Below are 13,181 nucleotides of genomic sequence, written 5' to 3' on the forward strand. Positions count from 1 at the left end.
AGGGGCTTTAGGATCCAATAACTACATGTTGTTTCCTATCCAGGACAGGAGAGAGGCTTTAGGACCCAATAACTACATGTTGTTTCCTATCCAGGACAGGAGAGAGAGAGAGGCTTTAGGACCCAATAACTACATGTTGTTTCCTATCCAGGAGAGAGAGAGAGGCTTTAGGACCCAATAACAACATGTTGTTTCCTATCCAGGAGAGAGAGAGAGAGAGGCTTTAGGACCCAATAAATACATGTTGTTTCCTATCCAGGACAGGAGAGAGAGAGGCTTTAGGACCCAATAACTACATGTTGTTTCCTATCCAGGACAGGAGAGAGAGGGGCTTTAGGACCCAATAACTACATGTTGTTTCCTATCCAGGACAGGAGAGAGAGAGGCTTTAGGACCCAATAACTACATGTTGTTTCCTATCCAGGACAGGAGAGAGGTGCTTTAGGACCCAATAACGACATGTTGTTTCCTATCCAGGACAGGAGAGAGAGGCTTTAGGACCCAATAACTACATGTTGTTTCCTATCCAGGACAGAAGAGAGAGAGAGGGCTTTAGGACCCAATAACTACATGATTTAAGAACATAACGTATCCATACGCCACTGCAGCTGATCAGGTGTGGATAGTCCTGTAGTTTCGTCTTCGCTCTCTTTCAAGAAATTCACAGGAAACCATTAACAACTGGAGGGTCTCAACTAACAGACAATGAAGGGAAAACGTTGGCTTGCCACACTGCCATCTTGAGTAGACTACAGTTTCATCCTCACCGCCGTATGCACAGACCCCATAATCCAGTAGTAAGTCTGTGGCAGCTACTGTGACTGTGTGTGTGTGTGTGTGTGTGTGTGTGTGTGTGTGTCGTGCCTGTGGTTTCAGCGAGGCGCTGAGGCAGCAGTGTGTGACACTAAGTCACACGGGTGGTTTGGCAACACACCCAGATCCTCAGCAATGTGTCTCCTCTCCCAGCATTAGTCTTTTGAACAGCCTGCGACCACAATGCCACGCCTGGACAGCAGTCTACTGATTCCTCCACTGCTATTCAACAGCCTCACACACACACACGTCATATACAGCCTCCAGTTAACTAGAAGGAATCACCAGGTATATGTCTGAGGTTAGGAATTCATTATGAAACAGTTAAAGTGTTTAAGTACCACATCAAGTGTGGGGTATAAGTGGCAGACTCCAGTGGTTTAGACACTCCACTCAAATGTATCTACTTTCAAACCTTTTAAGAGGAAGTTAATGTCAGGGCAGACAGACACAGACACCCACGGCTCTCGTAGAAGTACTCAAACGCTCTTCGATACAACGACTGTGCGCTTCCTCAACAATACTTTGCATTGAAATGAACTAGGAAGTCTTTCTACAAAAAAAAACACCGTTTATTGAATTATCATCAGCTGTACATTGTGTTCAGTGCTGACAGTTTTGCTACATACTTTGGTTGTGAATTTCACCCCACACATTTCACCCCTCGTTATGACTGAAGGAAAGGCAGGTATTGGGGCGCAGTGGAGAATTTGAGTGTTCACCCCAATAGCTGAACGGTGAAAGAAGAAATTCCACTTAGACACAGAGCATCTTACCCTCAGCACCATTTGGGGACAAAACAGATCAGTGTCTAGGGGCAACTTCATCCTACTCGGTACTGAACATTATGTAGATGCTGGTCACAATGCTAACTTCTGTTTTACATTTTGAAAGATCCTAATAGCCAACCCTAGCACTTAACAGGCACTGTATATCATTTGAGTGGAATCCAATAGTTTGATTGACTTCCATCCAAGTCCGGTTAGTCCAAGATTATGTACTGATAAATGAGGATCAAATCAATGGATTCCATAGAAGCATGTTCTCCTTAACCCCCAGTCTAGATGACCCTGTGGGTTGTTCTACATCGGCAAGATTCAGGTCCAGACTCAATGTTCAGATTGTGTCAGGCTAGCCAAAGCATGGTTTGTCACCCCGTATTAGTAATAATCCAGTAGAATTAAAGTCCATCGTTAGAATAAACAACAACCAGACCACCCAAAAAATAATCCAAGACGTAAAAGAGACGGGTCAAAAAGAGCACAGAGAAAGTAGTACAGTTAGTTTCTTTAATATCGTTTTAATTTACATTGTTCTCCTCCTCTCACTGATCCCCCAGTCTCCTCTGATAGGCCGGTCCAAGCGGGGGTCCTGTGGTATTCCACGGATTTCCGTGGCTCTGCCTGAGCCGGCAGGCTCCACTTCCCAGACATTTTCGTATCTCCAAAAAAAGGGCACCATCCCAAAACTCTCATTTGAATCTCCACAAAGTGTTCTGGTTGACCATTTAGTTTTTGGAGAGACATTTCCATTTGAGTTGGAAAAAGGTCAGCCTGGAGAACGTGCTTCAACACCCCCAAAACAAAAAATAAATCCTTAAAAATAAAGAAAAAAAAATGCTTATTCTACTTTCTGTTCTCCCTTGAATATCAAGCAGAAGGGAGAGGCCGAAAGCAAAAACGTCACAAGTACACCAGGACATGAAAATAGATATATATATTTATAATATATATATAAAATGTCTTTATTACTCCATTATGTACAATTTTCACAAGACGTCCAGGGAGCAACTGTTTTAAAGACAAAGCGCCGCTTCATCCAGTCACATTACAGAAACATTCATCACGTTAAAAAATAAACCTAAAAAAAAACAAGCCCAGGAACAGATTAAAAAACAGCAAGAAAATGTACATCTTCAGTGCCCATAGGGTTACAGTCTGCACCGATAGCCAATCATGGCCAGGTCAACTGCCAATCGCAGTTCATAGTGCCTTCTGAGCACCAATCCGGGAGTGGTATCGGCCGACATTGTCTGTAGTCCAATCCCTGGTGGTCTTTGAGGTTAGGGGGTGTGGTGAGTGACGTAAGAGGAGGAGGAGGGGCTAGCAGCTCCCCTCGTCAGGCCAGTAGGACGGGTCAAACTGGTGTTTCTAGTAGATCACCTCGTACACTGTGGCCTTCTTGTCTCCGGAGCCCGTCACAATGTACTTGTCGTCTGCAGAGATGTCGCAGCTCAGGACGGAAGAGGACTCCTTTGACTGTTGAAGGGTAAAAAAACATGTTAGCGATCCTATTCAGAGCATGTCATTTGTTTGCCTGAACTAACCTTGTCCAAAGTGACCAGCTGGTTTGATTGGTCTGAAAGACAATTCTCTGAACAATAGTGTTTCCTTCTGATTTACAGATTACAGTTGACAGTGGTAGCTGGGGTTTCCATGCTGTTGGTCATGTCACAGGACTGAGCATCTATGTATGTGTCAGAGTGTGTATATTGATGTGTGTGTTATTGATTGGCGTACCTGGAATATGCTGGCACCGTACGGAGTCCTCCAAGCATTCAAGAGGTTGTCCTTCCCCGTGCTCACAAACCATTTACCTTTAAACACAGGACATGATACATGAGCTCAGGGTCCAGGTTGTCCTTACCAAGCAGGACAGGGCTGCACAAGACTCTCCAAGCACCAAAATGCAAGTCCACGTGGTTTAAGATTTAGTAGCTAACCCAAAACAACTGATGTGGGGCAGTTGGTATTACTTGTTGGTACAGTAGAAGTACCAACTAAACAATGTGCTTCAATTCCTTGGGAAAAAAAGGTTTCTACACATGAACTACATAAATCCAGGTTATAAATGACTTGTTGCAGCCTGGACATGTTTCTTACCACAGTAGGCGAACTTAAGCGAGAGGACACAGCTCTCATGCAGGTGGAGCTGGTACTTGTCAGGCTTGGTGTGATGGAGAACCTCCACATTGCTGCTCTCCATGCCCACTGCCAGCCACTCCCCTGTGGGGCAGTAGCCTAGAGAGAAGATCTGGGAGGAGACGGGGGTGAACCAGGACAAAAGAAAGAAAGAGAGAGAGAAAGAGAAAGAGAAAGAGAGAGAGAGAGAGAGAGTGTGTGTGTGTTAGGGATGCAACGGTACACAGTATGTTGTTGAACTGGCCGGTACGCCCCCTACGGTTCAATACGCGCACGTGAACCGCGGAATTGCGACCCGCCTGTCATTTCCTAGAATTTCCTAAACGTGCTTATTGCGCTGCAGACTACACGCACGTTGTACATTCAGATCCACAGAACCAGACACGCAGCTTGTGGCCGTAAAGGGGCTCCTGATGGCTGACAAACTTTACTCAACAGCAATGTCTCAAAATGTGGCAACTGCAGTGACAGCAACCCCCTCCCCCTTAAACAACCAATGGACGATTTGCAATGACATCTCAGTAGGAAACCTCCCTAAAGGGGCCCCATGAAGAGAGGGGAAACTAAAAACAAATATTCTCTCAGCTCCAACGTGACAATGGGAGCGCTAGTGAGACAGAGAGAAGCAAATTTGAAGAGGCACTGCCGTCTTTCAAATCCGCTATGTGGGAACATTCTGGATTCAGCGTTCAATATGATGACGAGGGTAAGAAGACCGTAAACAAGCATTGCTTTGCCACTGTCGGCTACTGGAGTGGAAACACTTCTAACATGATGTGTCATTTACGTGGCCGTCACTCGGCCGTATCCCTTGCAGGTGGAGCAAGGGGAGTCCACTCTTTAGCCAAAACACAACAATCTCACTGCTGCCTTCAACAACGTGACAAATTCAGAAAAACTAAGAAATAAGGAAAGCAGTGGGAGTATTCATAGCCAAAGATTTGCAGCCCTATTCGGTGGTGTCTGACTCGGGATTTCGTCACCTGATTAAAACAATTGAACAGCGTTACAATGTCCCCTCCCACACACATTTCCGCAGCAAAGTAATTCCCAAACTCTATGAAGCATCACAGAGAGACATTGAAAAGGAATTGACACAGACACCCTATCTAGCTCTCTCCACTGGTAGCTGGACCTCCAGAGCAACTCAAAGCTACCTCACTGTGACGGTTCACTATGTACTGGTCTGGGAGATGAAGAGCAATGTGTTGCAAAGTACGGCCCCTGTATGAGAGTCATACAAGCACACACTTAGCCCTAGAATTAATGAATGCTGTGACTGAGTAGAAGCTAGAGAGACCTAATATCACAATCCCAGCCACTACAGATAACGCACAAAACATAGTGAACGCCATCCGTGACGCTGATGGGTTGGGCCCCACATTGGGTGTTTTGCACACATCCTGAACCTCACAGCCAAGAGGGCAGTCTCTCTCAAGGCAGTGTCCCACCTCCTGGGGAAGGTCAGAAAAGTGGGGACTTTCTTGTCTCTCACAAAAGCACCACCACCCACCAAGTTGACAGTTAAGCAAGAGATGCTGAATATACCAAAACACAAATCAATCCATGATGTCACAACCCGTTGGAATACCATATAGAACATGCTGGAACGTTCCGTGGAACAGCAACCGGCCATCTGCTCTGCTGTATTGGACAAGGCTGTGAGGAAGTCGGTCAAAGACATAGCCATGCTGACAGACAGTGAACTGAAGCTGGCAGAAGAACTCATTGAGCTACTCAACCGCCTGAAAACAATGACAACACTCATGAGCAGTGAAACAAGTCCCACCTCATCAATGATTCTCCCTCTAAAGACAATGACAACACTCATGAGCAGTGAAACAAGTCCCACCTCATCAATGATTCTCCCTCTAAAGACAATGACAACTCTCATGAGCAGTGAAACAAGTCCCACCTCATCAATGATTCTCCCTCTAAAGACAATGATTCTCAAATCCATGGCACCAGGTCCTGAGGACAGTCCAACCATCAGGGAGGCCAAGGCAGCCATCACTCAGGACTTGGAGAGAAGATACACAGACCCAGATCTACCTTTACAGAGTTACAGCCCTTGAGCCAAGGTTTAAATCCCTGCCAGCCTGCTGCAACAGCATAAACATCAGGGATTTCATCCATTTTTAAATACTTTTTCATTATATTGTTTTTATCATGTGTGTTAAAATGTGATGAGATATGTTTTTTTGATGAGATGTGTCACTTACACTTAATAAGTTTGCCATTTTTCTTGTAGTTTCAAGCAGTGCAAGCAGGTCCATCCACAGGGAACAAAATCCATCCTCATTATCCCCTCCTCAAAAGACTCCCGTGTCAGAGTTATTTGGGGAGCTTTCCAGAGGAGCAGACCAAGCTCTTTTCCAAAATGACTGAGGTGGTGGTCCCCTCATACAAGACAGCAGATTGCCTTCATGTGGCTGCTGATCCTTTTGTGTGGTGGAAAACAAACCAGTCAAAGTTCCCCATGTTGCAAAACATGCACAGGGCCTCAGTGCCCCAGGAACCTCTGTTGTAAATCAGAGTTTTCTCCACCGCAGGGGACATGATCAGTGCAAGCCGTTCTTGTCTTGCTTCCGAGAATGTTGACATGCTTATCTTTTTACAGAAGAACCTCAACATAAAGGAATAGGTATCTCATATAGGATACCAACTTGATGTTGCATTTTGTTATTTTTTACATGTAATATTGCCTATAAAAGTATGTACCCCGTTTATTTAAAATAAACCTTCAGCTTGTCAAAGCTAAGAAGCACTTTTCATTTTATTCTCCCCTTGATGTCATACAGTAGAGACATGTTGCCATTTTTCTGAATGGAGAGTTTCATTTGTCTATAGGCAAAATAAAAGAGTTTATTGTTTAAAGGGTGATGTGTTTATTTGTTTTCTTAAATATAAAGATACCGAAACCGTATCGAACTGTGGGCCCACTGTACCGTTGCATCCCCTGTGTGTGTGTGTGTGTGTGTGTGTGTGTGTGTGTGTGTGTGTGTGTGTTCAAACATATGTGCGTACCTGGGAGGTGAAGTCATGCTGCTGGAGCTGGCGTCCCTCCCTCAGGTCCCATGAGCGGACAGTGTTGTCCAGACCTCCGGTCCACAGCTTGGTCCCATCATGGGAGATGTCAATACAGCTGGCTCCGTCCGTGTGGCCCTGGAACTGCCTGCAACACCCAACAAACACCGTGGACTTAGTCAAGTGATTCCACTCACATTTTGGACATTTCAATGTAAACCCACTCCAATCATTACTGCTAAAATCATATGGGTAGTAGAACATCCCTCCCAGCCTCCAAGCAGTCATCTACTCTATGAGGATGGATCAGTCACCTGACCAGGGTCTGGTTGTGCAGGTCCCAGACCGCGATGTTCCCATCACTGCAGCAGGAGAAGCAGACTTTGGCGTCGGGGGAGATGGCCAGTGCGTAGCAGGCTGGGGCCGAGGAGGTGAGCTCCGCCTTGATACGTGGCGTCGGAGAGGCCAGGTCCCAGATGGTCAGCGTGCTGGCCTCACCACCCACAATCAGGGTGCGGCCATCAGGGAGGAGCTTACAGGAGCGGATGTAGTTGTCCCTGTTCTGGAGACAGAGGGCGCCAGTTAAGATTTGGGCTTCAGACAGTTATCGTGATAATAGCAGGTATCGTGAGAGACACAAATGTATTGCTAAACTGTTGGAGCTAGGAACACAACCATTTCACTACACCCGCAATAACATCTTCTAAATATTGTATGAGACCAATAAAATGTGATTTGATTTAAAAGCAGGTGTGGCGACAAAAGCAAGTATGGCGACTCCAACCCCATTGGATGAATTGAATGGATGTGGGTGGAGCAGTATCTCCATAGGGATGCTGGTTGTGGATGCTGGTTGTGGCCCTAGCGAGAGCAGTGGCCCTAGCGAGAGCCGTGGCCCTAGCGAGAGCCGTGGCCCTAGCGAGAGCAGTGTGCCGGTTTCTTCTTTTTTGTCATCTTATTCAGCTGTTAAAAGCTCAGATGCGAGTGCCTTTTGAAGCAGGTATGACGATAAAAGCATCACGAGTGTGTTTGAGTGTGGCTTCCCTCAGCTGTGGTGTGTGGAGCGAGACTCATTTTCAGCTTTAACAAGGGCAGAAGAGTGTTAGCTGGACTGGGTCCATGAGGCGGGTGATGTGAATGACAGATCAATAGAGGGCCGGGGCTCTCAGATGAATTAAACAGCTTGCTGATGACTATATAAGACCTGGTCACAAAGCCAGCACTCTCCCTCTTCCCTCTGCTCCTTCCCCCTCTCCAAAGTGGCCAGGAGACAGTATCAAACTGATGAATGGGGAGGATGGGAGAATGACTAATGGGGTGGGTAATGGTGAACCGGGGCAGGACGATCAGAAGATCATTACTTTAGAACTTTTTCCAAAACGTCACACACAGGGCCGACGAACAAGACGCTGTGCCTTGACTTATTACATTTACAAGAGCAGATGGAGGGAGAGGGTGGATGTGGGGCTCAGAGGGTGGATGTGGGGTTCAGAGGGCTGGTTCAGAGGGTGGATGTGGGGTTCAGAGGGCTGGTTCAGAGGGTGGATGTGGGGTTCAGGGGGCTGGTTCAGAGCTTGGATGTGGGGTTCAGAGGGTGGATGTGGGGTTCAGAGGGCTGGTTCAGAGGGTGGATGTGGGGTTCAGAGGGCTGGTTCAGAGGGTGGATGTGGGGTTCAGAGGGTGGATGTGGGGTTCAGAGGGTGGATGTGGGGTTCAGAGGGTGGATGTGGGGTTCAGAGGGCTGGTTCAGAGGGTGGATGTGGGGTTCAGAGGGTGGATGTGGGGTTCAGAGGGCTGGTTCAGAGGGTGGATGTGGGGTTCAGAGGGCTGGTTCAGAGGGTGGATGTGGGGTTCAGGGGGCTGGTTCAGAGCTTGGATGTGGGGTTCAGAGGGTGGATGTGGGGTTCAGAGGGCTGGTTCAGAGGGTGGATGTGGGGTTCAGGGGGCTGGTTCAGAGCTTGGATGTGGGGTTCAGAGGGTGGATGTGGGGTTCAGAGGGTGGATGTGGGGTTCAGAGGGCTGGTTCAGAGGGTGGATGTGGGGTTCAGGGGGCTGGTTCAGAGGGTGGATGTGGGGTTCAGAGGGTGGATGTGGGGTTCAGAGGGATGGTTCAGAGGGTGGATGTGGGGTTCAGAGGGCTGGTTCAGAGGGTGGATGTGGGGTTCAGAGGGTGGATGTGGGGTTCAGAGGACTGGTTCAGAGGGTGGATGTGGGGTTCAGAGGACTGGTTCAGAGGGTGGATGTGGGGTTCAGAGGGCTGGTTCAGAGGGTGGATGTGGGGTTCAGGCGGTTGGTTCAGAGGGTGGATGTGGGGTTCAGAGGGTGGATGTGGGGTTCAGAGGGATGGTTCAGAGGGTGGATGTGGGGTTCAGAGGGCTGGTTCAGAGGGTGGATGTGGGGTTCAGAGGGTGGATGTGGGGTTCAGAGGGTGGATGTGGGGTTCAGAGGGCTGGTTCAGAGGGTGGATGTGGGGTTCAGAGGGTGGATGTGGGGTTCAGAGGACTGGTTCAGAGGGTGGATGTGGGGTTCAGAGGGCTGGTTCAGAGGGTGGATGTGGGGTTCAGAGGGCTGGTTCAGAGGGTGGATGTGGGGTTCAGGCGGCTGGTTCAGAGGGTGGATGTGGGGTTCAGGCGGCTGGTTCAGAGGGTGGATGTGGGGTTCAGAGGGCTGGTTCAGAGGGTGGATGTGGGGTTCAGAGTAGAGGTAGGCCGATTATTATTTTTCAATGCCGATACCGATTATTGGAGGACCAAAAAAACCCCGGTACCGATTAATCGGCCGATTATTATTATTATTATTTTTGTAATAATGACAATTACAACAATACTGAATGAACACTTATTTTAACTTAATATAATACATAAATAAAATCAATTTAGCCTAAAATAAATAATGAAACATGTTCAATTTGGTTTAAATAACGCAAAACAAAGTGTTGGAGAAGAAAGTAAAAGTGCAATATGTGCCATGTAAGAAAGCTAATGTTTAAGTGCCTTGCTCAGAACATGGGAACATATGAAAGCTGGTGGTTCCTTTTAACATGAGTCTTCAATATTCCCAGGTAAGAAGTTTTAGGTTGTAGTTATTATAGGACTATTTCTCGCTATACGATTTGTATTTCATATACCTTTGACTATTGGATGCTCTTATAGGCACTTTAGTATTGCCAGTGTAACAGTATAGCTTCCGTCCCTCTCCTCGCTCTTACCTGGACTCAAACCAGGAACACATCGACAACAGCCACCCTCGAAGCAGCGTTACCCATGCAGAGGAAGGGAAACAACTACTCCAAGTCTCAGAGCGAGTGACGTTTGAAACGCTATTAGCGTGCACCCGGCTAACTAGCTAGCGATTTCACATTGGTTACACCAGCCTCATCTTGGGAGTTGATAGGCTTGAAGGGGTGGGTATAATTTGTGGAACGTTCCAACAGGAATCTGTTCCAAAAAATGTAAAGTAAAAGGTTGCCAACCAACAACGCATACAAAGTAGCAATGCATACAAACCTAGCTAACTAGCTGCCGAATAGGCATCAACTCACCACGTAGCTTATTCTTAATGTTTGTCCATAGGCAACCAGAGTGAGGACAGACATTTTTCAGAATAAACGTGATGAGTGAAAAACGCTATGAAATAGACCACTCCCTACCCGGTATCTTATTCTGCCGCTATACAACTTTGTATGCGTTGTTTTTTGGAAACCTTGTTATTTACGAAGTTTTTGGAATAGATTCCTGTTGGAACGTTCCACAAATTATACCCACCCGGGTTGAAGTCATAAACAGCGCAATGCTTGAAGCACAGCGAAGGGCTGTTTGAATGAATGCTTACGAGCCTGCTGCTGCCTACCACCGCTCAGTCAGACTGCTCTATCAAATCATAGACTTAATTATAATATAGTAAACACACAGAAATACGAGCCTTAGGTCATTAATATGGTCGAATCCGGAAACTATCATCTCGAAAACAAACGTTTTTTTCTTTCAGTGACATACGGAACCGTTCCGTATTTTATCTAACGGGTGACTAAGTCTAAATATTCCTGTTAGGCATTGATGTTTATGGTTAGGTACATTGGTGCAACGACAGCACTTTTTTCGCAAATGTGCTTGTTAAATCACCCGTTTGTCGAAGTAGGCTGTGATTCAATGAAAATTAACAGGCACCGCATCGATTATATGCAACGCAGGACACGTTAGATAAACTAGTAATATCATCAACCATGTGTAGTTAACTAGTGATTATGTTAAGATTGATAGTTTTTTATAAGTCTAATGCTAGCTAGCAACTTACCTTTGCTTCTTGCTGCCCTCGCGTAACAAGTAGTCAGCCTGTTAATCCTTGTGGAGTGCAATGTAAGGCAGGTGGTTAGAGCGTTGGACTGGTAACCGAAGGTTGCAAAAACAAATCCCCCCTGAACAAGGCAGTTAACCCCCGTTCCTAGGCCGTCATTGTAAATAAGAATGTGTTCTTAATCTGACTTGCCTAGTTAAATAAAGGTGTAAAAAAAATATATATATAAATAAATAAATAAAAAAGCAAAATCGGTGGCCAAAAATACCGATTACCGATTGTTATGAAAACTTGAAATCGGCCCTAATTATTCGGCCATTCCGATTAATCGGTCGACCTCTAATTCAGAGGGCTGGTTCAGAGGGTGGATGTGGGGTTCAGGGGACTGAAGGCAGTGGTGTAAAGTACTTAAGTAAAAATACAAGTAGTTTTTGGGGGTATCTGTACTTTACTATTTATATTTTTGACAACTTTTACTTCACTACATTCCTAATGAAAATAACGTACTTTCTACTCCATACATTTTCCATGACACCCAAAAAGTACTTGTTACATTTTCAATGCTTAGCAGGACAGGAAAATGGTCTAATTCAAGCACTTAGAGAAAATCCCTGGTCCTACATCAGCCCAATGAAGAGCATCCTCTGTGCCCATGAGTAGGCTTGATATCTCAGTCCATGTCAAATGATAACCGTCACAGTACCATCTCAGATACATGGCTAGCTTGTTCAGCTTGGCTATCCTGTTAGCTAGCATACAGCCCAGCCAACCTAAATTATAGCCTTCGTACAGTACCAGTCAACAGTCTGGAAACACCTACTCATTCCAGGGTTTTATTTTTTATATTTTCTACATTTTAGAACAATAGTGAAGACATCAACACTATGAAATAACACACATAGAATCATGTAGTAACCAAAAAAGAAAAAACATTGAATGAGTAGGTGTCCCCAAACATTAGACTAGTATTGTATATCCAGATTTTCTAAAACAAAAATGGCTCCTTACCAGGCAGTCCAGTTGGGACACGGGGCTCTTGCTGCCTGGCTGGCTGATGTCCCAGATCTTGACGCAGCCCTTGCCGCCGGTGTAGACGTGGCGCGTGGGGTTGCTGATGGTGACGGCGCACACCACCTCGCCGTGGCTCAGCGTGTTGATCTGGCGGGCGTGGCGTGGGATGCCCGGGCCTATGAGAGCGTCCGGGGGAAAGGGCACTGGCTGCATCTGGCCGTCGGCGCTCACATGAAAGGAGTAGGCACTACCGTGGGGAGAAAGGACAGTTGTTGTTTTGAGTCAAAATGAAACCTGGAACCAAAACGTTGGACTTGACCTGTGATGTTCAGGCTCTCGTGATGAACAGTTCAAACAAAGAGTGGGTTTGGAGACTTACGGTTTTCCTCCAGATATGGACGTGAGGCTGGCTTGCAGGCCTGGTCTCATGTGGGAGTGAGGGTCAAACCCCGCCTGGGAAAACAGCACAGACAGACAGCATGTTAACACCATAGCCTAACAAACAGTGGAAAGCCTATCCATGCAGCCTACTAGGCTAAGTTAAATGTTCAAACAGGAAACTTAGCATCGCTGCTTCTGTAGCGTCAAATAAGGTAGCGTCAAATAAGGCAGAGGTACTCAAGTATTATTTGAGAAGGTTCGATCACACAAACATCCTATGTGGCAAACCCCCACCTCGCAACCCAACGCTACCCAAAACTATTCACACCATTCTTGCTGGCAGAGAGATAGTTTTGCAGTTTTAAGTTACATTTTTCGCAATTCTATACATGTTGCATTGGGCAGAGATTTTTGTTGCTGTTTTAAAGCTAATTTCCTGCAATTGTAGGTGTTTTTCCAGGTCTTGTGTGCGTTTAGAAACTAGGTGGTTTGAGCCCTGGACGCTGACAGCCGTGGTATATCAGACCGTATACAACAGGTATGACAAAACATTCATTTTTACCGCTCCAACTACGTTGATAACCAGTTTCTAATAGCAATAAGGCACCTCGGGGGTTTGTGATATATGGCCAATATACCACGGCTAAGGGCTGTATCCAGGCACTCCGCGTTGCGTCGTTCATAAGAGCAGCCCTTAGCCGTGGTATATTGGCCACATACCACACCCTCTTGGGT

At 46.3% G+C, this 13,181-nt stretch overlaps 1 protein-coding gene across 7 annotated transcripts in view; it reads right to left on the reverse strand.

The window, feature by feature from the left end:
- Positions 1–1,371: 1,371 nt before the first annotated feature.
- The window catches only part of LOC123725164 (transducin-like enhancer protein 3-B), a 54,614-nt gene continuing 42,804 nt past the window's right edge, over positions 1,372–13,181 (reverse strand). For all 7 annotated transcript variants that reach the window (XM_045689575.2, XM_082957954.1, XM_045689574.2 and 4 more), the window contains exons 15-21: positions 12,445–12,518; positions 12,063–12,312; positions 7,076–7,323; positions 6,762–6,909; positions 3,696–3,846; positions 3,333–3,409; positions 1,372–3,071 (exon numbers count right to left, since the gene is read on the reverse strand). In XM_045689575.2, coding sequence (XP_045545531.1) covers positions 2,964–3,071; positions 3,333–3,409; positions 3,696–3,846; positions 6,762–6,909; positions 7,076–7,323; positions 12,063–12,312; positions 12,445–12,518 — 1,056 coding nt within the window. In that variant the 3' untranslated portion in view covers positions 1,372–2,963. The remainder of the gene's footprint in view (positions 3,072–3,332; positions 3,410–3,695; positions 3,847–6,761; positions 6,910–7,075; positions 7,324–12,062; positions 12,313–12,444; positions 12,519–13,181) is intronic.

The sequence above is a fragment of the Salmo salar genome, chromosome 11 (assembly GCF_965601325.2).
Source record: "Salmo salar chromosome 11, fSalSal1, whole genome shotgun sequence".
Classification (NCBI taxonomy): Eukaryota; Metazoa; Chordata; class Actinopteri; order Salmoniformes; family Salmonidae; genus Salmo; species Salmo salar.